General features: G+C 44.2%; 1 protein-coding gene across 1 annotated transcript in view; it reads left to right on the top strand.

Annotated features, from left to right (window-relative positions):
- LOC133568336 (neurocan core protein-like) overlaps window positions 1–24,897 on the top strand; it is a 117,218-nt gene that overhangs the window by 55,558 nt on the left and 36,763 nt on the right. Inside the window, exons 3-10 of the mRNA XM_061920209.1 lie at window positions 10,821–11,024; window positions 14,450–14,632; window positions 15,052–15,226; window positions 17,472–17,599; window positions 17,898–18,182; window positions 21,813–21,950; window positions 22,034–22,117; window positions 22,190–22,338. Coding sequence (XP_061776193.1) covers window positions 10,821–11,024; window positions 14,450–14,632; window positions 15,052–15,226; window positions 17,472–17,599; window positions 17,898–18,182; window positions 21,813–21,950; window positions 22,034–22,117; window positions 22,190–22,338 — 1,346 coding nt within the window. The remainder of the gene's footprint in view (window positions 1–10,820; window positions 11,025–14,449; window positions 14,633–15,051; window positions 15,227–17,471; window positions 17,600–17,897; window positions 18,183–21,812; window positions 21,951–22,033; window positions 22,118–22,189; window positions 22,339–24,897) is intronic.

Here is a 24,897-nt window from a genome sequence, read left to right as displayed (position 1 = left end):
TCGGACTCGGAGGCCGGCTTGGACTTTGACTCGGACTCGGAGGCCGGCTTGGACTTTGACTCGGACTCGGAGGCCGTCTTGGACTTTGACTCGGACTCGGAGGCCGGCTTGGACTTTGACTCGGACTCGGAGGCCGGCTTGGACTTTGACTCGGACTCGGAGGCCGGCTTGGACTTTGACTCGGACTCGGAGGCCGGCTTGGACTTTGACTCGGAGGCCGGCTTGGACTTTGACTCGGAGGCCGGCTTGGACTTTGACTCGGAGGCCGGCTTGGACTTTGACTCGGAGGCCGGCTTGGACTTTGACTCGGACTCGGAGGCCGGCTTGGACTTTGACTCGGACTCGGAGGCCGGCTTGGACTTTGACTCGGACTCGGAGGCCGGCTTGGACTTGGACTCGGACTCGGAGGCCGGCTTGGACTTGGACTCGGACTCGGAGGCCGGCTTGGACTCGGACTCGGAGGCCGGCTTGGACTTGGACTTGGAGGCCGGCTTGGACTTGGACTCGGAGGCCGGCTTGGACTTGGACTCGGAGGCCGGCTTGGACTTGGACTCGGAGGCCGGCTTGCACCTGGACTCGGAGGCCGGCTTGCAGCTGGACTCGGACTCGGAGGCCGGCTTGCAGCTGGACTCGGACTCGGAGGCCGGCTTGCACCTGGACTCGGACTCTGAGGCCGGCTTGCACCTGGACTCGGACTTGGAGGCCGGCTTGCACCTGGACTTTGAGGTCGAGTCCGGCGTGGTGCTGGCGTGGGAGGTTGGCGTGGTGCCGGCGTGGGAGGTTGGCGTGGTGCCGGTACTGGGATTAGCCTTAGCCGTGGACTTGGCGTTGGATGTTGACGTGGTGCTGGCACTGGGGCAGGTGGCTTGTCTGTTGACGCGGGCGGAGCCAGCGGCAAGGCAGGCAGCAACCTCAATGGAAGGAGGTCCGCCTGTGCCACTGACACGCCATCAGCCTTGCCCCCCCCCTCAGGAAGCAGATTCCAGATGCCAGATGGAGTTGGTGGGGGGGGGTTTTGTGCGAGCTTGGAGGCAGTCGAGGGCGTGGGAGGGTGGGCGCTTGGAAGCCTGGGAGCTGGCCTTGTGCGTCGCACGCGTCCCTCAGGCAGATTTACAGCAGGTGCCGGGGAGGAAAAGCCACATGGAAAGCACCTGGCAGTCGCTGCTGAGGGGAAAGTCCTGCACTCCTTTTGTGCACGACCCTGCGCGGCGCTTGGTCGCCGCTGGAGTCCTCTCCTCCTGGGTGGTGTGACGTCACCGCGCGGCGTGCAGCGCGCTGAGGGGAATGTCGGGGTGGCTTGAGACTGGGAGCGAAAGCGTTCCTCCGCGTCCGCTATCCTCGCCATGAATAGCTCCCAGGCCACCACTGCTTCGGCTGGGAGATCCTCTTCCGGCAGCTCAATGTCGTCCTCGCTCTCCCATGGACAAGAGTCTGCTCGGAGCTCCCGGAAGATCTCCGATTTTTCCTCATCGGAGAGGAACACCTGTTCTTGCTGGGGCTGGAGGAGTGCGAAGTGGCTTTTGGCTCGGTCCATTCTGTCACGCGTTCGGCGCACTTGTTGCGCGGAGTTGCCACTTCGTGGATGCACACACTACCAGTCAGCAGGATTGCAGGTAAGAATACGTTTTAATATAATAAAACAAAAGAACACTGGTGCAAAAAAGGGGAAAAACAAAGCGCGTGCCAATGCACGGAAAGCTAATGCTAAAAACGTAGCAGGAAACAGAAAACATTAAACGACGTGCCACACGCACGTGAAGCTAAGGTGGAACTTAGCACAAAATAATCGAGGGCACAAGGATACAAAACGTGACGTGTTGCGAAAAGCAAGTAATGGACCGAGGACGAACTAAGGAACCAGGTGGGCTTGAATACACAAATAATTATTAGAAACAGGTGTGTGACAGGAGCCCGTGAGGAGGAACACAATACGTTGCCATGGTGACTAACACAAACAAGGAAGTGCTCAAACAAGGATCGGCAGAGTCCAGAAACGAAACATGAACAAAGACATAAATAGGGCAAAACCATTAACGATCCGAGTCACGGATCGTGACAATATATATATATATATATATATATATATATATATATATATATATACACACACACATTTGTATATGTGTATGTATTTGTGTGTATATATGTGTACATTTATATACATCTTAAAATGATGACAGAGGTCTGTAATTTTCGTCATAGGTACACTTCAACAGAATGTGAAAAAAAAATCCAGGAATTCACATTGTAGGAATTTTAAAGATTTTATTTGTAAGTTATAGTGCAAAATAAGTATGTGAATTCCTGGATTTTTTTTCACATTCTGTCTCTCACAGTTGAAGTGTACCTATGATGAAAATTACAGACCTCTGTCATCATTTTAAGTGGGAGAACTTACACAATCGGTGGCTGACATATATATATATATATATATATATATATATATATATATATATATATATATATATATATATATATATATATATATATATGTTGTAAATTCCCTTTGTCAGTGATGACGTAACAAGCTATTAATATAGTCATGCATCTTTAAGTTGAGTCTCTTTAAGTCAGGCAGTTTACCGGGCAGCTATGTTTACTTCTCGGGGTCCTTGAGTGAGTGTGTAAAACATTGTGTATCTGCTGCTGCTAAAAGTTACATTAAAGAAGTTGAAACGTAAAAACGGTGTCCTTATTCCCTTAGCGTAGTATGCTCATGGGTGAAGAGTCCCAGCACAACAACAACAACATCAGTTTATCCATATGGGGCGGAGCTATCACAGCAGGCAGGGTTCTCCTGTCCTACAGCCACCAGCTGTTCAGTAGTTCACAGCACCCCTCTGTCACAGCAATCCAGCCTGCATCTTGGATCATTTAGGCTGCTTTGGCATGAGCCACAACTGTCTGCACTGCAACATACCACCACTACAGCACTAAAGCTTCAAGCAGCAATGACTCCTACACCAGGTAGTAGACAGGAGAACTACACACTGACGCAGTCTCTGCCTTCAACTGTGACATCTTCATGGGCCCCGCCTCCCCTCGCAACGCTGAATGTTTCTATGTTGCAGTACACCTCAAGCTTCACAAACAGTGAGTTTTGCCAGCCTACAGACATCAGCTACATCAGGCTACCCGTCTATCCAGCCTACCACAGTGATGGTTAACAATGTACAGGACAGAGTGCCACTAGCTGCACGACTACAATACCTGCCCATGCAGACAACACCAATAAATCAGCAATACACCCCACTCCCGTCCGCACAGCCAGTGTGGCAGTGCACCACACTCCCGTCTGCACAGCCTATGCAGCAACACGCTCCACTAATGTTTACACAACCAGCCTATCAACCCCCCCAAATAACAACAGCGCCATATTCTGCACCACCGATACCCGTTCTGGCTGGCACTCAGCCACTTATCAATCCATCAGCCTACAGCACCCCCACTCCCCTGGGGACTGTCTATCAGCCTCCATCAACCATCGCTACACAGCCATTAAACCAGTCGCAACTGCCACCACAGAACAAACATCTGCAACACGACCAGCCTGTGTCTCTGCCGTCAACTCAGCCAGCATATCAACTGGTGTTTCCCCCTGCTGGTTTCCCCCGGCAACAGCCCTCATCAGCTCAACAGGTTCAGTATAGCCCCCAGTCTCAGTATACAACACTGCAGGTACCTTACACTGCCCAGCCCCCCAGACAGCCTGTTCCAGTACCTGAACTGCCTAAGTTAGTGCATGACAGTGAGAGATAGTTTGCTGACTTAAAAATGGTGTTAGATCACCTGCTCAATCCACACACTGAACATTCTGAACATTACAAATACCCTGTGCTTATGGAACACTTGATCCTGGATGAAGCCAAGCTAGTAGCTCAGTCATGCAGACATGTGCAGCCCTACACCGCCGCCATACAGGCTTTTCAGAGACAGTACGGGCAGCCACATCAGTTGGCACCATGTGAGATTGCAGCCATCCTGAACTCCCCTGATCTCAAATCAGGAGACCCTAAACCTTTCCAGACCTTCGCCCTCAACGTTGACTTGCTGGTGGGAATGCTAACCTCTTTGGAAGGGCCTAATGTGATGGAAGTAATGTCTACTGGCCATGTTGACCGGCTACTTAGCAAACTCCCTAGACACATGAGAGACAACTTTGTGGAGCATCTGCAGATTCAGGGGAGCCTCAGCACCAGCAGCCTAAACCCTTACAACTTCAGAGACCTAGCAGAGTGGCTCAAAATGCAGGCAGAAGCTCAAAGACTGTCAGCGAAAATGGCACAGCGCCATCGAGCTGAAGGAGCACAGCCTGCCAAGAGGGACAGACCTGTTCCTACTCCCCGGCCTCGGACTCAGCCTGTTTCTGTGTATCAGGACACAGACCAGCCCAAATCAGCGGAAATGTCTCGGCCAGCAGCTAGGCAACAAATGTTTAAAATGATGTGTCTCTTCTGCCAGAGTACAGAGCACTACTAATCGCAGTGTCCAGACATTATTCAACGCTCATCACAGGAAATTGAGAAGTGGAAGAGAGCTGCACGTTAAAAAAAACCCTGTAGTGAGTGTCAGGAGATCCACCTGAGAGTGCTGCATGACATCACCAGGCTGGGCTCCCACGTCTACCTTATCACATCCAAAGACTGCACCTCAGCAGCTAACTCTATGCAAGGAGGGAAAGTATACATCAAGGTGGTGTCAACTATCATTAGCCATGGGACCAGATCACTGCAGACCTATGCAATCCTCGATGATGGAGCTGAACGCACCATAATACTTCCAGCTGCAGTTCGAGACCTGAAGCTCAGAGGCAGAGCAGAGTCCCTCACCCTGCGGACTGTTCGCCAGAATCTGGCTCACCTCACTGGAGCATCAGTCGACTTTCATGTAGCTTCTCCAGCATCACCATCAGAGCAGCATTTGGTTGAGGGGGCCTACACAGCAGGTCGACTTACCCTGAAAGTTCAATCCTTTCCAATAGCAGCGCTCCAGAGACGCTACCACCACCTTAGAGGATTACAACTGCAGAGCTTCAATAAGGTGCAACCACTGCTGCTCATTGGTGCAGATTACACTCACCTGATCACTGCTACAGAACCTGTGAGATTTGGCCCAAAGGGAGGACCCGTAACTATCCATACAGCACTCGGCTGGACGCTCCAGGGCCCAGATGGTTCACAGTTCCCCGCTGCATCATGTTACTACACCGCCTTCAAGCCTACACCAGATGACATCTGCCAACAAGTCGAATGCCTCTGGCAGTTTGATGTGCTCCCATTCCGTAGTGAGCAGCTAGCAGTGCGGTCTCGCCTGGACCAGGAAGCGGTGAGTGTCTTGGAAGCACGTACTAAGAGAGTGAAGGTTGGTGACACACTTCGCTACACTACACCTCTGCTCCGGGTAAAAGGTGCACCACCACTAAAAGCAGATGTTGAAGCTGTGATGCCAAAGTTACACAGTACAGAGAGACGACTGCTTAAAGACCCTGTCAAAGATAAAACATGTGAAGCAGAGATCCAGAAGCTTCTAGATGGTGGGTGTGTCACAAAGCTCAAGGGGGGAGAAGGAAACAACTCCAGTGAGTCATAGTTCATACCTCATCAGCTCGTCCATCATAATGGCAAACATCGCCTTATCTTTGACTGCTCCTTTAATCATGGTGGTCTCTCTCTCAACGAGCATCTTCTCCCAGGTCCAACCCTTGGCCCATCTCTCATCGGGGTCCTCCTGTGGTTCCGCCAGCATGCTGTCGCCATCAGTGGAGCTATCCGAGCCAAGTTCCACCAAGTTCGGTTTCTACCAGAGGACCAACCGTTGCTAGGTTTGTTCGGAGAAACCTGCAAAGGGAGAAACATCCTGATGTATACCAATGGCAGGTGTTGCAATTTGGTACCACGAGCAGCATTTGCTCTGCAAAAACATGTCAAAGAATGTGCTGCAGGAAATGAAGATGTCCTGCAATCCATCAAACAGTCTTTCTACGTGGACAACTGTCTGCAGAGCCTGTCAACAGCTGAGTCAGCCAAGCTACTGGAGGACAAGATGCAACGATGTCTGGCCTCAGGAGGATTTGAGATTCAACAGTGGGCAAGTAACTTCTCATGTGTCGTCTCCCACTTGCCTTCCAGTGCCCGATCTGAAAGCACTGAGCTGTGGCTGGCCGAGAAGAGCAACGATTTACAGGAACCGGGCCTTGGTCTACGGTGGTATTGTCCATCGGATCAGCTCGGTTTCAAACCAAAGCCTCCAGAGAGTGAGACTCCTACTATGCGGTACATCTATAAGGTACTTGCCCGCCAGTATGATCCGATCGGGATCATTATCCCCTACACTACACAGGCCAAGATTCTTGTCCAGAGACTGTGAGCAAAGAAGAGGAGCTGGGACGACCCGGACCTCTCTCCCGACATCCTCCAGACTTGGTCCAGCTGGCCAACATCTCCATCCCTCGAACCTATGCACCACTGGAGCTTGCTAATGACAACACAGAGTACTCTCTCTACGTCTTCTGTGACTCCTCTGAGCCAGCCTACGGGTTAGTGGCATATCTCACCATAAGTACTAATGACACTGTCTATGTCTCATTTGTGATGGTAAGGTCTAGAGTGGCCCCAAAACGCCAGCAGTCAATGCCACGGTTGGAGCTCTGTGCAGCGCTGACAGGGGCCAAGCTTTCCTCCCTCATTCACAAAGAGCTCACCTTGTGTATTGCCCAGACCTTCTTATGGACTGACTCCACGACAGCTCTCACCTGGCTGACATCTCAGTCGTGCAGGTTCAAGGTTTTCGTGGAAACCCGGGTTTCTGAGATCCAGGAGCTTACTGCCTCACACAACTGGAGGTATGTGGACACAGCTAACAATCCGGCCGACAATCTCACCAGTGGCAAGACGTTAGGAACCAGCATTCCTTCGCCGTCCACCAGATGAATGGCCATCATGTCCTAGCATCACGGAGCCACAGGACAGTGGTGAGTTAAAACACAGTGTTTTTTGTGCTCTCACACAGACCAGCTCACCACCCAAGATACCAGATCTCACCCGGTTCTGTAGCTGGAGAGAGTTGGTCAAGGCTACGCAACAGTCTCTTCATGGGGCGGCAGCAGACCATGTTTCACCTCTGTGCGATCTAAGAGATGCTGAGGTCCACCTGCTCAAAACCAGTCAAGCAGACTGCTTCTCTGAAGAAATACGATGCCTCAGAGCCGGCAGGCCTGTGCCATCCAGCAGCAGGCTGAGTACGCTCGCCCCAGAATTACACCCTACATTGGGGCGGCATAGCTCGGTTGGTAGTGTGGCCGTGCCAGCAACTTGAGGGTTGCAGGTTCGATTCCCGCTTGTGACATCCTAGTTACTGCCGTTGTGTCCTTGGGCAAGAGACTTTACCCACCTGTTCCCAGTGCCACCCACACTGGTTTAAATGTAACTTAGATATTGGGTGTCACTATGTAAAGCGCTTTGAGTCACTTGAGAAGAGCGCTATATAAATACAATTCACTTCACTTATACGGGTTGGAGGACGTCTGCGCCGTTTAAACAGCTCTAGTCCCACTGACTTTCATCCAATATTGTTGGATCCCCGTCATGCAGTCACCACACTCATTAAAGAGATGGATGCTCAACTACAGCACCCTGGACCTGATGGGGTGTTTGTAGAGATGAAGCGCTACTACTGGGTTCTGCGAGGAAAGCAGGCTATCAAGAAGTATCAGAGAGCTTGCACTGATTGCATGAAATGGAGAGGGAAGCCAGTGGTGCCGAGGATGGCAGACATGCCCTCAGCTCGTCTGCGGCTGCTCAGGCCTCCATTCATCTCAACAGGCGTGGACTGTTTTGGGCCGTACATGGTCAAAGCTGGGAGACGAAGTGAAAAGCGCTGGGGGATCATTTTCAAATGTCTCACGACGAGATGTATACATCTGGATCTGCTCACTTGCCTCGACACAGATGCTTTCCTCCTCACACTGAGATGGTTCATCGCACGGAGAGGCACTCCCTTTGAGGTCCTCTCTGACCAGGGTACTAACTTCAGAGGGGCAGATAAGGAGCTGAAGGAGGCCTTTGCAGCAATGGAATCACAGATGCAGGAGCGGCTTGCAGAAAAGCAGATTAAGTTCCATCTTAACCCACCAGCATCTCCCCATTTTGGTGGTGTCTGGGAGCGTGAGATTAAATCAGTCAAGAAATCCCTACAGGTGGTCATAGGTGCACAAGTGCTTCAAGAAAAGGTTCTGCTCACACTCCTCATCGAGGTGGAAGGCATCCTCAATGCCAAGCCTTTAGGATATGTATCCTCAGATGTGGCCGATCCAGACCCAGTGACGCCTAACATGTTGTTGATGGGGCGGCAGGATGCCTCTCTCCCACAAGTTGCCTATGCTCCTGACACCCTCACCAGGAGGCGCTGGCGTCATTGCCAGATGATGGCCGACCACTTCTGGACACAGTTTATCAGAAACTACTTGCCCTCTCTTCAAACCCGCCAGAGGTGGCCCCAACACACAGATCATCTCCCCCTGGACACAGTTGTGATGATTGTTGATCCTCAGCTTCCACGTGCTCACTGGCCAATGGGGAGGGTGGTGAAGCTGAGTGCAAGGGATGATGGATGTATACGGACTGCTGGAATCAAAGTTGGCGAGAAGACTTACCTGAGACCAGTTGCTCGGCTGGTACAGCTGTCAGCTCTTCCTGAAGAAAATCCTGGTTAAAGGACTGTTGTGGGAATTTATGTTTGTTTCAAAATAGCCATGCTATTTAAATTCCCTTTGTCAGTGATTAAGATAGAAGATAAAGTTCCCTATTCAATATGTTAATTGTTGAATATAATTGACTATTATTGTTGACGTAACAAGCTATTAATATAGGCATGCATCTTTAAGTTGAGTCTGTTTAAGTCGGACAGTTTACCGGGCAGCTATGTTTACTTCTCGGGGTTCTTGAGTGAGTGTGTAGAACAGTGTCTATCTGAGAGTGTGTTTAGCTGCTGCTGCTAAAAGTTACATAAAATAAGTTGAAACGTAAAAACAGTGTCCTTATTCCCTTAGTGGAGTACGCTCACGGGTGAAGAGTCCCAGCACAACAACAACAACAACATCAGTTTATCCATATGGTTCTTTAATAATATACACACACACACACACACACACACATATATATATATATATATATATATATATATATATATATATATATATATATACATACATATATATATATATATATATATATATATATATAAATATATGCACATATGTATGTATGTATGTATGTGTGTATATTTGTATATATTTTATTTTATAAACAAATATCTACATTTTATTTATAATTTTTTTCATGTTTGGCTGACTGATATGTATATGTATTTTTGTCAGTTTTTTAATGTGTATTACACTTGCCAAACTGTTGTTTACATAGGACTCATCAGTGATAATAATGCTGACTGTGCCGTTTTAACATTGGTGCTGTTGCTGTTGTGTTGTTCAAATATTGCTATGTTTTGACTTCGAATCATTGTTGAGGTTAAGAAATCAATTTATTATAAGTTGTTACTATAAATGCCTGCTAATCAAATGACTGACTATAATTGCAGCATTTACGGCTTTTAAAGGAATGATAAAAATCATTATCCCTTGTGATTGAAGATCCGCGGCGTGTGTTGAATTTGGTGAGACTGGCTTCGGGCCAATCTCCCAACAAATCACATTGCCGTCCAATAAAGCAGCGTGGCTAAAATTCGTCCTCTAACCAACTTTTCAGTAGCTGTCAAGAAGGAGCGATGTCTGCTAATGACAGCAAGTGCCCTCAAAAGTCACTTCCAGTGCTCTTAGCCTTATTTTAACAATCCCATCTGCCAGTTCCATGCCTGTGAGTACACTTGTCATCCAAAGACACCACCCCCACCATGACCACCCCCATTTCTATCATTCAATTTACACCGACTCTTTGTCTGGCTTTCCAGCCCCAGCTTTGTCCGCCAGGCTCCTGATCTCATTTCAGCTCGCGCTCATGGGTTCTGCCTAGTTTTTGTGTGATTACATCTGATTTGAGGGGGCATGCTTCGGGGGTGGGGGACTCTCTCCTGAGCTCACACAGATAATCTCACGGGGGCTCAGTGTGTGAAAGATGTCCAATCTAAATGCAGATGGAAATATGCTCCAGGGATCCAATCCTACTATTTGTATTATTCTAAAAAATACCTTTTGTTTATTTGTGTATTTATTTTGAGATTATTTTGCATTCACTCAAATGTTTTGTCCTTTTTTTTTTGCTGTATTATTTCAGCATATAAATGTTCCTGATATATGACACAAACAAATGTTCCAGGGATATGCACAGACATTGTTTAGTCAGAGCGTTACAGGTGATCCTGTTGTCATAGTGACATGTGCAATGACTATGCTTGGTGCCATGCAGTGATCTTTAGAAAGGATCCTAATTTGGTGTGAACTTTATTGTCATTAATCCATTGTATTAATCAATATAATGTAGAAAAGAGATACATAAAAAGAGGATGGTAGATGTGTAGAATCATTTCTTCGCTGGAATTAAAGCAGAAAATTAGTAGAGGCTGCTAATGAATCCCTGATGTCAAATTTGGAGACAAATTGGTGTAAAGCTGGAGCTGCCCCTCGAGTACATTTTTCTTCTCCTACTTAGTGCAGAAAGCTTGAATCGATGAGACGACTGATTAATGCTTTAATCAAAAAGTATTGATCTGCTAAGCCGCATAGAGCCTCATTTTTTCCGCCCCCTTTATTGTAAGCACACTTCCTTACTATATTATTTTAAAACATTGCGCTCGCTCTGTCCTCTCTGCAGGTGCATCTTCCACTATAGTTAACATGCGAAGGACGACCCATCCCACTGTACAGCAGCCACTGGCAGGTGAAGCTGTCCTCCCCTGTGTCTTCACCCTGCGGGCCAACTCATCCAGTCAGCCTGTCCGCCTCCTGTGGACTCTCGTCAGGCTTCCAGAAGGCGGACAGCGCGCCCCTTTGGAGCACATTGTGCTGACTGCCGAAGGTAATACTGAGACAGACAAGTATTGGGACTTTGAAAAATGGTCTGCACTGTACTGTGTATCCTCCATAGGACCAGCATCCTTTGTAGTGGATTTGTTTCTGGTTTATTTTGTCAGAATTATACAAACCCCAAAACCAATGAAGTTGACATGTTGTGTAAATCGTAAATAAAAACAAATTACAATGATTTGCAAATCCTTTTCAACCTATTGAATAGACTGCAAAGACATGATACGTAATGTTCGAACTGGAAAACTTTATTTTTTGCAAATATTAGCTCATTTGGAATTTAATGCCTGTAACGTGTTTCAAAAAATCTGGCACAACTGGCAAAAAAGACTGAGAAAGTTGAGAAATGCTCATCAAACTCTTATTTGGAACATCCCACAGGTGAACGGGCTAATTGGGAACAGGTGGGTGCCATGATTGGATATAAAAGCAGCATCCATGAAATGCTTAGTCATTCACAAACAAGGATGGAGCGATGGTCACCACTTTGTGAACAAGTGTGTGAGCAAATTGTTGAACAGTTTAAGAAAAACATTTCTCAACAAGCTATTGCAAGTAATTTAGGGATTTCCCCATTTAAGGTCTGTAATATAATCAAAAGGTTTCGAAAATCTGGAGAAATCACTGCACGTAAGTGATGGTTTTACGGACCTTCGATCCCTCAGGCGGTACAACATCAAAAAAACGACATCAGTGTGTAAAGGATATCACCACATGGGCTTAGGAACACTTCAGAAAACCACTTTAAGTAACTAGAGTTGGTCACTACATCTGTAAGTGCAAGTTAAAACTCTACTATGCAAAGTCAAAGCCATTTATCAACAACACCCAGAAACGCCGCCAGCTTCGCTGGGCCCGAGCTCATCTAAGATGGACTGATGCAAAGTGGAAAAGTGTTCTGTGGTCTGATGAGTCCACATTTCAAATTGTTTTCGGAAACTGTGGACGTCTTGTCCTCCGGAACAAAGACGAAAAGAACCACCCTGGTTGTTCTAGGCGCAAAGTTCAAAAGCCAGCATCTGTGATGATATGGGGGTGTATTAGTGCCCAAGGCATTGGTAACTTACACATCTGTGAAGGCACCATTATTGCTGAAAGATAAATACAAGTTTTGGAGCAACATATGTTGCCATCCGAGCAACGTTAAGCCCCTGCTTTTTTCAGCAAGACAATGTCAAGCCACATGTTACAACAGCGTGGCTTCATAGTAAAACAGTGCGGGTACTATACTGGCCTGCGTGTAGTCAGGACCTGTCTCCCATTGAAAATGTGTAGCGCATTATGAAGCCTAAAATATGACAACAGAATGTATAGCTGTACATCAAGCAAGAATGGGAAATAATTCCACCTGAAAAGCTTCAAAAATGTGTCTCCTCAGTTCTCAAATGTTTACTGAGTGTTGTCAAAAGGAAAGGCCATGTAACGCAGTGGTAAAAATGCTCCTGTGATAACTTTTTTGCAATGTGTTGCTGCCATTAAGATCTAAGTCAATGCTTATTTGCAAACGAAAAATTAAGTTTCTCAGTTCAAAAATTTAATATATTGTTTTTGCAGTCTATTCAACTGAATATAAGTTGAAAAGAATTTGCAAATCATTGCATTCTTTTTTTATTTACAAATTACACTACGTGCCAACTTCACTGGTTTTGGGTTTTGTACATTTTGGAAAAAAATAGCCCTGTTTTTCCTAAACAGTTATGTGTTGGTTGAGGATATGGTAATTGGCCTTGTTTGTGGGAATATTTGACCATGAATTGACATAAACATATTTATGCCCAAAATGATTTATATTTTGAGGTCTTTTCTGTCTACTGGTTGCGTATCTTCTGAATGGAAATCACACAAGAGAGTGACCAAGGACTGCGATATCGCAATTAATTATTAACCTTTAATAATTGTCACCCTGGGGACTATTGATTCATTGCTATTGCTACTTTGAACAAAAAGTGCCATATCCCTTGTCAATACATGTATATACTAGGGTTGTACGGTATCCCGCTACTAGTGTAGTACCATGATACCGATGAATCATATTCGGTACTATACCACCTCTAAAACGTACTGGTTCGCCACACCCCTCCCTTATGTTTTTTAATGGGCTTGACATTGTCAATGTCACAACGTCGTGACATTGCTGGTTTTACGAGCAGAGGAGCATGTTCGGCAACGCACAATCACAGTACTTACAAGCAGACAAGGTGTTTAGACAGAAAAGGGATAATGGATGTATTTTGGTATACACATTTACGATAAAGGTGAAGCTATAACACTGAAACCCTCAGGAAGAGGTGCTTTAAGACATGGCTAGCCAGCTAGTGGCTAACGTCTAGTCGCGGTCCGCAGTGTTTTAGCTACTTCTAAATCACTAATCCTCGCCTCCATGGCGACAACTAAAGTACGTTTCTTACTGTTATCATCCCTGCAGGACGAGGAGCTAAACATGCTTCACTACACACCGTAGGAGGATACAATAGCTACCGGCGTCACAATGTAAACAAACGCCATGGGTGGATCTACACCTGACATCCACTGTAATGATATCAAATTCAGGAGCGTATCTAGTCGATACTAATATGATTACATTTTTTAGCCTCACAAAACCTTTTTTTGTTTTTTTTAATTTTTATTTTATGTTTATAAACTCAGGAAATACGTCACTGGACACACGAAGACTTAAATTATGACCTTTCTATGATCCTATAACTACGCCTACAAATTTGTGGTATCTTCCAAAACTAATGTAAAGCATCCAAACAACAGAAGAATAAGTGATTATTACATTTTAACAGAAGTGTAGATAGAACATGTTGAAACAGAAAGTAAGCAGATATTAACAGGAAAAGGTAGTCACCTGAAATGATTTTCACTTCACAGGTGTGCTTGAAGCTTATCGAAAGAATGCCAAAAGTGAGCAAAGCAGTAATCAGAGCAAAGGGTGGCCAATTTGAAGATAATACAAGAATATAAAACATGTTCTCAGTTAGTTCACCTTTTTTTGTTAAGTACATAACTCCACATGTGTTCATTCATAGTTTTGATGCCTTCAGTGACAATCTACAATGTAAATAGTGATGAAAATAAAGAAAACGCTTTGAATGAGAAGGTGTGTCCAAACTTTTGGCCTGTACTGTACATGTACATGTATATTCACTGTTACAAATGGCCCTCTAAGGGCTGTCATATTTGACCCCTCAATAAAAAAAATTTAGTTTGACACCCTTGGCCATCCCCAATTTGCTCCCACGATGAATCTTCCAAAAATAAATAAAAGGTGAGTCTCAATATTTTTGTATATATTGCGCTCAGTCTTCTGCCATATGCTATTAATGTGACAAAAAATAAGCAAGAAAATAAGACTTTTAGGATCTTTTTTTCAAATGTATTCCCAAAACCTTCCTCTCTTTCTTTATTCCAAAGGTGATGTAATCAAGGTGAATAAGGCTTTCAGTGGCCGGGTCAGACTGCCAGTATACGCTGCCAATCCTCTCAACGCTACCATGGAGATCTCTAGTCTCCGTACCAACGACTCAGGCACTTACCACTGTCAGGTTGTCAAGGGCGACGACTACGAGCGACACGCCGTGCCCCTGACGGTCTATGGTAAGCGCAGCTGCAACCAACAACACCGTGAAACAAGCCAAAAGTAAAACACCAATTATTCCATTTTCTTTTTTATTGATGACTTTTTTTGACCCATTGTGCGAGTGTTTGCTCTCCTGTGTTTAAAAAAATACCTATAATTCATTAATAGGATTAAATTAGCAAATCAGTCACATTACAGTGACTGACTTGATTAATTGACTACGAGGCTTCCTGTGTTGCCTTTTTCTGATCTCATTTTCCACCTGAGTAATTGTGTAATTCCCTCTTAATGAAGGGCATTTATGCTGAATACCAATTATATTGTTTCTGTTTGTTCATCTATGAAATTCCAGCACAACCCCCAATGTAATGATAGACAATAACACCTTTTCTGTGGAACAATGACATTTAAAATTATGCATTTGTATCTTTTGTAGGTGTGGTGTTTCACTACCAGGCACAGAGCGCTCGTTACGCCCTCTCTTTTGCAGAGGCCCAAAGAGTCTGCCAGGAGAACTCTGCTCAGGTGGCCACATCAGCCCAGATGTGGGCTGCATTCTATGACGGCTTTGCCAGCTGTGCGGCCGGCTGGTTGGACGATCAGACTGTCCGGTGAGGAAAGAAATGATGGCTTCGCTGTTTGCCACTTAGCTAATGTGCTCATTAGTGAGACAGACACTTTTTTTTTCCATCCATCCATCTTCTTCCGCTTATCCGAGGTCGGGTCGCGGGGGCAGCAGCCTAAGCAGGGAAGCCCGGACTTCCCTCTCCCCAGCCACTTCGTCTAGCCCTTCCCGGGGGATCCCGAGGCGTTCCCAGGCCAGCCGGGAGACATAGTCTTCCCAACGTGTCCTGGGTCTTCCCCGTGGCCTCCTGCCGGTTGGACGTGCCCTAAACACCTCCCTAGGGAGGCACTCGGGTGGCATCCTGACCAGATGCCCGAACCACTTCATCTGGCTCCTCTCCATGTGGAGGAGCAGCGGCTTTACTTTGAGTTCCCCCCGGATGGCAGAGCTTCTCACCCTATCTCTAAGGGAGAGCCCCGCCACCCGGCGGAGGAAACTCATTTCGGCCGCTTGTACCCGTAATCTTATCCTTTCGGTCATGACCATAGGTGAGGATGGGAACGTAGATCGACCTGGTAAATTGAGCGCTTTGCCTTTCGGCTCAGCTCCTTCTTCACCACAACGGATCGATACAAAGTCCGCATTACTGAAGACGCCGCACCCATCCGCCTGTCAATCTCACGATCCACTCTTCCCCCACTCATGAACAAGACTCCTAGGTACTTGAACTCCTCCACTTGGGGCAGGGTCTCCTCCCCAACCCAGAGATGGCACTCTCCCCTTTTCCGTGATCGAACCATGGACTTTTTTTTTTACCCGACTGAAAAGATTATTTTGTTACTGAAGGTTTGGGAAAACTGAATGCCATAATCTCTCAAATGGTGATCTCCACCTTAATTACCGGATGCGTACACCTATAAAATACGCACCTAGTTTTGTAACTGCGACTGCTTTAGTTCATAACTTCTTCTGTCCAAGGCTGGCCCTAAAGAAGATTTTGTTTGTGGCCCCTTTTTGATCTTTAATATTACTATTACACAAAACCCAAAACCAGTGAAGTTGGCATGTTGTGTAAATCGTAAATAAAAACAGAATACAATGATTTACAAATCCTTTTCAACTTATATTCAATTGACTACACTGCAAAGACAAGATATTTAATGTTCGAGCTGAGAAAGTTTTTTTTTTTTTTTGCAAATAATCATTAACCTAGAATTTAGTGGGGGCAACACATTGCAAAAATGTTGGCACTGGGGCATTTTTACCGTTTCTGGGTGTTGTTGATAAATGGCTTTCGCTTTGCATAGTAGTTTTAACTTGCACTTACAGATGTAGCGACAAACTGTACTTACTGACAGTGGTCTTCTAAAGTGTTCCTGAGCCCATGGGGTGAAATCCTTTACACACTGATGTCGGTTTTTGATGCAGTACTGCCTAGGGATCGAAGGTCATGGGCATTGCCGCATACGTGCAGTGATTTCTCCAGATTCTCCAAACCTTGTGAGGAGATTACGAACGGTAGATGGGGAAATCCCCAAATTGCTTGTGGAGAAATGTTGTTCCTAAACTGTTGGACAATTTGCTCACACATTTTTTCACAAAGTGATGACCCTCGCCCCATCCTTGTTTGTGAATGACTGAGCATTGCATGGAAGCTGATCTTATACCCAATCATTATTTTATTATTTATGATTATATTAATGCATCGTCTGTGTCTTAAGCCTCCCTTGCCTTCAAGAACTAGTAGTTTGGCTTACGCATTCCAAATTTGATTCAAACATCCTCACTGTATCAATCAATCAAAGTTTATTTTTATAGCCCTTTGTATCGAGTGTCACAAAGGGCTGCACAAGCCACAACGACATCCTCGGCTCAGATTTCACATCAGGGCAAGAAAAAACTGACCCAATAGGATACAATTAGAAAACCTTGGAGGGTACTGCAGATGTGGGGACCCCACATTTAAAGAGGTTTTTTTTATTTTATGTAACGCATTAATTACTTTCCGTAGTAATTAATTATATTTATTTAGTAATTCTGTTAGTAACTCACTTAATTTTTTGGTAAAGGAAAAATCATTGGAATTAATTACTTTGTAAAAGTAATTATCCAAACAATGCGAAGTATACGTATGGACTTCTTTGAAATATATTAAAGTGAGGAGTAATGCCTTTTGTATTAAACATGAGCTGATGTTTTGTGAAATGTTTGGTTTTTTCATGTACAAATGCAACTGAACTACAGTATGATATATTCTAATTTGACTTCATATTGTTGTATTGTCTTTGCAGCTATTCTGTCCAGTCTGCTGAGCTTGACTGTTCTGGACATAAGGAATACAATGCTGGAGTGAGGAACTATGGGAAAAGGGACCCAAAAGAGTTGTTTGATGTATACTGTTTTGCAAAACAACTGGATGGTAAATAAATTACACACTCATTATAATTAGACAGTGTTACCGTTAATCCACAACAATACATTTATGCATGCACATGCAGTGAATATTTACTTTTAGTTGGTAGATACCTTCCTGCTACAGAGATGCTTGCTGCTGAACTACAGCTTAAAATAGTCTATTTATGCCTCATGAGTGACAATTCTAAAAAAAAATAGAATAAAATTGCCTCCTCCCTCCCCATGTCAAGATGCAGGCTTTAAACTAACTCCTACCTCCTGCCTGTCTATTTGACAACTCAATTTTCACCTCTCGCCTCCAGGTGAGGTATTTCACGCCTCGGTCCCTGGCAGGTTGTCGCTGTCTTCTGCCTCAGATCGTTGTGTGTCCCTGGGTGGTCAGCTGGCCACAGTGGGGCAGCTTTATCTGGCCTGGAGGGCTGGCCTGGATAGCTGCGCCCCAGGTTGGCTCTCTGACGGCAGTGTACGTTACCCGGTCAGCCGGTCTCAGCAGGACTGTGGAGGGAGCAAAGCCGGGGTTCGCACCGTGACGCCCAATGTCACCAGTGACAACGCCACGGCCCTGTATGATGCATATTGCTACAGAGGTATTGGGAAATAAGCACTGCTCACTCATCACATGATGCTGCTTTTTGTCTGAACTGTGTCTGCTTTTTACACAATATTTGTGCAAGAAAGGCATTTTGTCATCTGCATGTCAACACTGGCAGTAAATGGATTAATACTGATACTTTTATTGCATGCATTTACGTGTACCGTATATTCCGGGCCATAGGGCGCACCGGATTATAAGACGCTCTGCCGATGAGCGGGTCTCGTCGGGTATATTTTCATACCAAAGCTGCACTGGATCATAGGGCGCATTAAAAGGTTCAATTTTTTTTTCTTTTTCTAAATGGAAAACACTTCCTTGTGGTTTACATAACATGTAATGGTGGTTCTTTGGTGAAAATGTTGCATGGATTATGTTTTACAGATCATCTTCAAGTCGCTTTCTGACAGTCGCTTTAGGATGCGCGGTTTTGTGAGCGGTCTTATTTACATGGCTCACCTTTGGCAGCGTCTTCTCCCCGTCATTTTTGTTGTAGCGGTGTAGCGTGCAAGGACGGGAATGGAAGAACTGTCAAAAGATGGTGCTTTTATTGACATTCAGACTTTACTAAATCAATAACAGAGCAGCAACTCCTCATCCGTGGCTCACTAGTGCAACAACAACGCCGGAAATGTATCCCATAAAAAAAATGTCTGACTGGAACTCTCTAATAACTAAAGCTCCTTGGGTGAATAATGTAAACTCAATACACCGGTATGTTTTAGTGCTATTGTGGCAAATTTACTGACAGATATTAGTAAGAATTTTACACTACTTTATATACAAATGGCAACAGCGGAGGATAACTGTCCCATAACAAGAAGATAGACAAAAAGAAGCTTATTGGCGGTTGCGCGCAAATTTTTAGGATTCATGCAGATCCTACATACAGATTAGCAGGTACCAGAAGGTAAAAAAAAAGTTGATTTTGCATAATATTGTGAAATAAAACGCCAGGTAATATGTCTAACCTTATACACACCATAATAATACTCCTATGTTGAAGCACAGTACAATCCATCAAGCGGTGCAGCTTCATAGCTTGCCAAAGTTGTACTCGTACATTTTGACAGATTTTTGAGCGCCGTGTGTAATGTTCCATATTTTTAATGGAACATATAACATTTTGGTGTTATTTACTTGAGTCATATTGCAGTCTACACATATCTCTTATGTGTGACTGCCATTGTACTGCAGTCTACACATAACTCTTGTGTGTGACTGCCATCATTGTAGTCAACACGTATCTCTTATGTGATATTTCGAGGTCAGTTAGAACAACCAAAAGTATTGCGTGTATTAGGTGCACTGTCGAGTTTTGAGAAAATGAAAGGATTTTAAGTACGCCTTATAGTCCCAAAAATATGGTAATCATTGAGGCAACTGATATAAATTACTCTGAAAAGAAATTGGTAAACACTGTAGTATTGACCCCAAAGGCTGAAGTGCTGAAACTTTACCGTGTGCTTCATTTGAATCCATATGTCTTTACCACTTTTTGTAACGTCTTATGTAACTGATGGCAGCTAGTGCGGCTGTGTGGTAGTTCATTGTTTAAAGCTCACTCACCGACACCTTATCAGCTCCAGTGGACAGTGGGTTGATAGCCCAGGCTTTTAGTCTACGGGCTAGCAAGCGCTTAACCCTCAGTCGGAGGAAATGCGGGATACAGGGATAGACCACTCATTTCTGTATATATACCGTTGAAAAAAAGGGCCCAAATATATTTAAAATGTTATACATTCATCCACTACTTAATTACAGTGAAACCATGATTTAGAACAGCAGTGCCCAAACTACGGCCCGCGACCCGGATTCGGCCCGCCAGCGTCCAAAAAACCGGCCCGCAGGAAGTCCCAAGTTCTTAAAAAAAAATACAAATCTTTAATCTGTCCTGTCTAATCAATTTTGTACCGCTTGTTACTCTCAGAGTCTTTTAGCCGCTCAGGCAAATCCTATAGTCAAAAAATGCATTTTTCCATCGATAACGTGACATCAAGTGCGCACTCTTTCAGTCAACTAGTGCACGAGGAGGATATATATATATATATATATATATATATATATATATATATATATATATGCCTACTCAGTGGCCTAGTGGCCAGAGTGTCCGCCCTGAGATCGGTAGGTTGGGAGTTCAAACCCCGGCCGAGTCATACCAAAGACTATACAAATGGGACCCATTACCTCCCTGCTTGGCACTCAGCATCAAGGGTTGGAGTGGGGGGTTAAATCACCTCAAATGACTCCCGCTGCTGCCCATTGCTCCCCTCACCTCCCAGGGGGTGAACAGGGGGATTGGTCAAATGCAGAGGACTAATTTCACCATGCCTAATTTTTGTGTGACAATCATTGGTACTTTAACTTAACTTAAAATCTTTTAATTTTCTCAAAACTCGACAGTGCGCCTTATAACCCGGTGCGCCTAATGTACGGAATAATTTTGGTTGTGCTTACCGACCTGAAAGCTTATTTATTTGGTACATGGTGAAGTCAAACATAAGAGATACGTGTAGACTGCAATATGACTCAAGCAAACAACACCAAAACTTTAAATGTTCCATTGAAAATATTGAACATTTCACACGGCGCTCACACGGGCCGACGCCATAGTCAATAAGCTTCTACTTTTTCTCTATCTTCTTGTTGTGGGACGTTCTTCCTCCGCTGTTGCCATTTCTAATACAAAGTAGTGTAAATTTCTTACTTATGTCTGTCAGTAAACTCGCCATTAAAGCACTAAAACATAATGGTGTAGTGAGGTAAATTGTACACCCAAGGAACTTCAGTTGTTAGAGAATGTTCCGGTCGGACGGTTTTTCACGGGACACATTTCCGGCGTTGTTGTTGCACTAGTGAGCCACGGATTATGAGATGCTGTTCCGTTATTGATTGAGTTAAAATCTGAATGTCATTAGAACAGTTAGATGCATCTTTTGACACTTCTTCCACTCCCGTCCTTGCACGCTACAACAAAGATGACGGGGAGAAGACGCTGTCAAAGATGAGCCACGTAAATAAGACCGCCCACAAAACTGCGCATCCTGAAGCGACTGTCAGAAAGCGACTTCAAGATGACCTGTAAAACATCATCTATGCAACATTTTGACCAAAGAACCACCATTACATCTTATGTAGTCCACAAGGAAATGTTTCCATTTAGAAAAAATTAAAATTAATATGATCCCTTTAATGCGCCTTTTAATCCTTTTATATGAAAATAGACCTGACTAGACCCGCTCATCGGCAGTTTGCTTTATAATCCGAAGTGCCCTATGGTCCGTAAAATATGGTAATATAATATGAATTTTACAGTATAGAAGTACACTAGCTGCTACAGTACTTCTTTTTATTGCGGTAAGCCCATGTCCAAGAAGCTCTCCCTCCCTCCAAGTAGATGTTGTAGAAGCCGTGCATTCTGTCTGTAATAACAATGATGGCACATGCCAAGGCCGCTCTTGTAGCTATGGCAACAGTGAATCCGGAGCTCCAGCTTTAACACGGTCATGTAGCTGTAAAAACTCTGGATTGACACAAGCGGTGAAAATAGGAGGGGGAGGATTTTCTTTGGTATCTTTAAAACCACTTTATCTGTATCTATTGCCTATGTCTATTTTTGTAGGTAAAGTGAAGAGCACCGACACCATCTCACAGATCTACAGTTCGCTGTGGAAGCCATGGAGCTACCTCACACGCCCAAGTACTGAATCCATAAGGTCACAGAGTCCAGAGCTGTCAAATCCGCCACCAACTCCCAAAGGTTTTACATGCAATGTCTTATACCACATATCTTTCATCTGTTAATCAAGCAATGTTATGGATGGATTTTGTCAATAAATGTAGGATCCACGAACAAGCACTCTTCATCTAACTGGACTGGACTAGTGGACCTTGATGAGGAGGATTCCCTTCATGGTGTCAACGCTTGTAAGGAGGAGTTCATGATGCTTGCGTTGATGTCCAGACAATTAGGATAAATAACTACTAAGTTCCCTGCAGCGTCAGACCCATGGTCCTCAGACGCATCGGATTCTTACGTGACTCTTCAAGTGGTCCTGGGTCAAAGCGTCGACTGGGGGGAACCATTTGAGCCCGACTCTCCTGAGTTCCTCCGACCTCCAGTGGTCCCAACGCCTGCTGAGAAGAAGGTTGTACATTTTTCTAAACGGTATACTTGACTATCAAGGCACCTTTGTGGTTTGAGGTTTTTGATTCCCGATATATGGATCAGTTTGAACTATTAAAAAAACAAGGCAATTAATGCAGTTTACAAACCCCGTTTCCATATGAGTTGGGAAATTGTGTTAGATGTAAATATAAACGGAAAACAATGATTTGCAAATCCTTTTCAACCCATATTCAATTGAATGCACTACAAAAACAATATATTTGATGTTCAAACTCATAAACTTAATTTTTTTTTGCAAATAATAATTAACTTAGAATTTTATGGCTGCAACACGTGCCAAAGTAGTTGGGAAAGGGCATGTTCAACACTGTGTTTCATAACCTTTTCTTTTAACAACACTCAATAAATGTTTGGGAACTGAGGAAACTAATTGTTGAAGCTTTGAAAGTGGAATTCTTTCCCATTCTTGTTTTATGTAGAGCTTCAGTCGTTCAACAGTCTAGGGTCTCCGCTGTCGTATTTTACGCTTCATAATGCGCCACACATTTTCGATGGGACACAGGTCTTTTTTTACGAAGCCACGATGTTGTAACACATGCTGAATGTGGCTTGGCATTGTCTTGCTGAAATAAGCAGGGGCGTCCATGAAAAAGACGGCGCTTAGATGGCAGCATATGTTGTTCCAAAACCTGTGTGTACCTTTCAGCATTAATGGTGCCTTCACAGATGTGTAAGTTACCAATGCCTTGGGCATTAATGCACCCCCTTACCATCACAGATGCTGGCTTTTGAACTTTGCGTCGATAACAGTCTGGATGGTTCGCTTCCCCTTTGGTCCTGATGACACGGTGTCAAATATTTCCAAAAACAATTTGAAATGTGGACTTGTCAGACCACAGAACACTTTTACACCTTGAATCAGTCCATCTTAAATCATATCAGGCCCGTTTCTGGATGTTGATGATAAATGGCTTTCGCTTTGCATAGTAGAGCTTTAACTTGCACTTACAAATGTAGCGACGAACTGTATTTAGTGACAGTGGTTTTCTGAAGTGTTCCTGAGCCCATGTGGTGATATCCTTTAGAGATTGATGTCGGTTTTTGATACAGTGCCGTCTGAGGGATCAAAGGTCACGATCATTCAATGTTGGTTTCCGGCCATACCGCTTACGTGGAGTGATTTCTCCAGATTCTCTGAACCTTTTGATATTATGGACCGTAGATGTTGAAATCCCTAAATTTCTTGCAATTGCACTTTGAGAAGCATTGTTCTTAAACTGTTTGACTATTTGCTCATGTATTTGTGGACAAAGGGGTGTACCTTGCCCCATTCTTTCTTGTGAAAGACTGAGCATTTTTTGGGAAGCTGTTGTTATACCCAATCATGGCACCCACCTGTTCCCAATCAACCTGCACACCTGTGGGATGTTCCAAATAAGTGTTTGATGAGCATTCCCCAACTTTATCAGTATTTATTGCCACCTTTCCCAACTTCTTTGTCACGTGTTGCTGGCATCAAATTCTAAAGTTAATGATTATTTGCACACAAAAAAATGTTTATCAGTTTGAACATCAAATATGTTGTCTTTGTAGCATATTCAACTGAAAATGTGTTGAAAATGATTTGCAAATCCAATCCAATCCAATCCACTTTATTTATATAGCACATTTAAACAACAATAACGTTTCCAAAGTGCTGCACAGCCATGTTAAAAACAATATTAAAAAAACAATATTATGCTCCACCAATGACTGAATAAAAACAAAAGATAAATAAATATAAAACCAATATAAAAACAAATATGATTAAAAACTATTTTGAAGGGTAAAATCAATTAAAACAGTAAAATAGAAATCAAAGTGTATAAAAAACACAGAGGACAGACGACCACACAACTCACGTAGTGTTAAAAGCCAAAGAATAAAAGTGGGTCTTAAGACGAGACTTAAAACACTCCACTGTGGAAGCAGTTTGAACATGGAGGGGCAGAGTGTTCCAGAGCTTAGGGCCGACCACAGAGAAGGCCCTGTCTCCCCTGGTCTTAAGTCTGGTCTTGGGCACCACGAGCTGGAACTGGCTCTTGGACCTCAGAGCGCGCGCAGGAATGTAAATTTGGATGAGGTCCGAGATATATTGAGTTGCCAGTTCATGTAAATATTTAAAAACAAAGAGCAATGTTTTAAAATCAATGCATCTAACACAATTTCCCAACTAATATGGAAACAGGGTTTGTACATAAAATACATAAAAAACACAAAAAGTTGATATCTAAAAGTCGAAGTCGGTGATAGTGATTTTTTTTATCTTACATTTTTATTGGAATTTTTTAAAAAGGACCATTTTGGGACTTAAGTGTAAAATTTATCAGTGTTTTTGAAAAATGTTTAAAATGGTCGGTTTGTCAAAGTTAGTTGGTGTCGAACCCCAAGATGCAGGCATTGAACAGGAAAACATGATTTAATTTAAAACACTAAGACAAAGAACAAACAAATGGTACAAACAAAAAGCGCGCACGTGGGCGGATAACAAACTAGAGCTAGCAGGGAGATTAGAAAATAAACGGAGCTTAGCATGCAA

This window comes from Nerophis ophidion, linkage group LG14, assembly GCF_033978795.1.
Source record: "Nerophis ophidion isolate RoL-2023_Sa linkage group LG14, RoL_Noph_v1.0, whole genome shotgun sequence".
In the NCBI taxonomy this organism is placed as follows: Eukaryota; Metazoa; Chordata; class Actinopteri; order Syngnathiformes; family Syngnathidae; genus Nerophis; species Nerophis ophidion.
The sequence above is the reverse complement of the archived record's forward strand: the minus strand, read 5'-3'. Positions and strand labels throughout refer to the sequence as shown.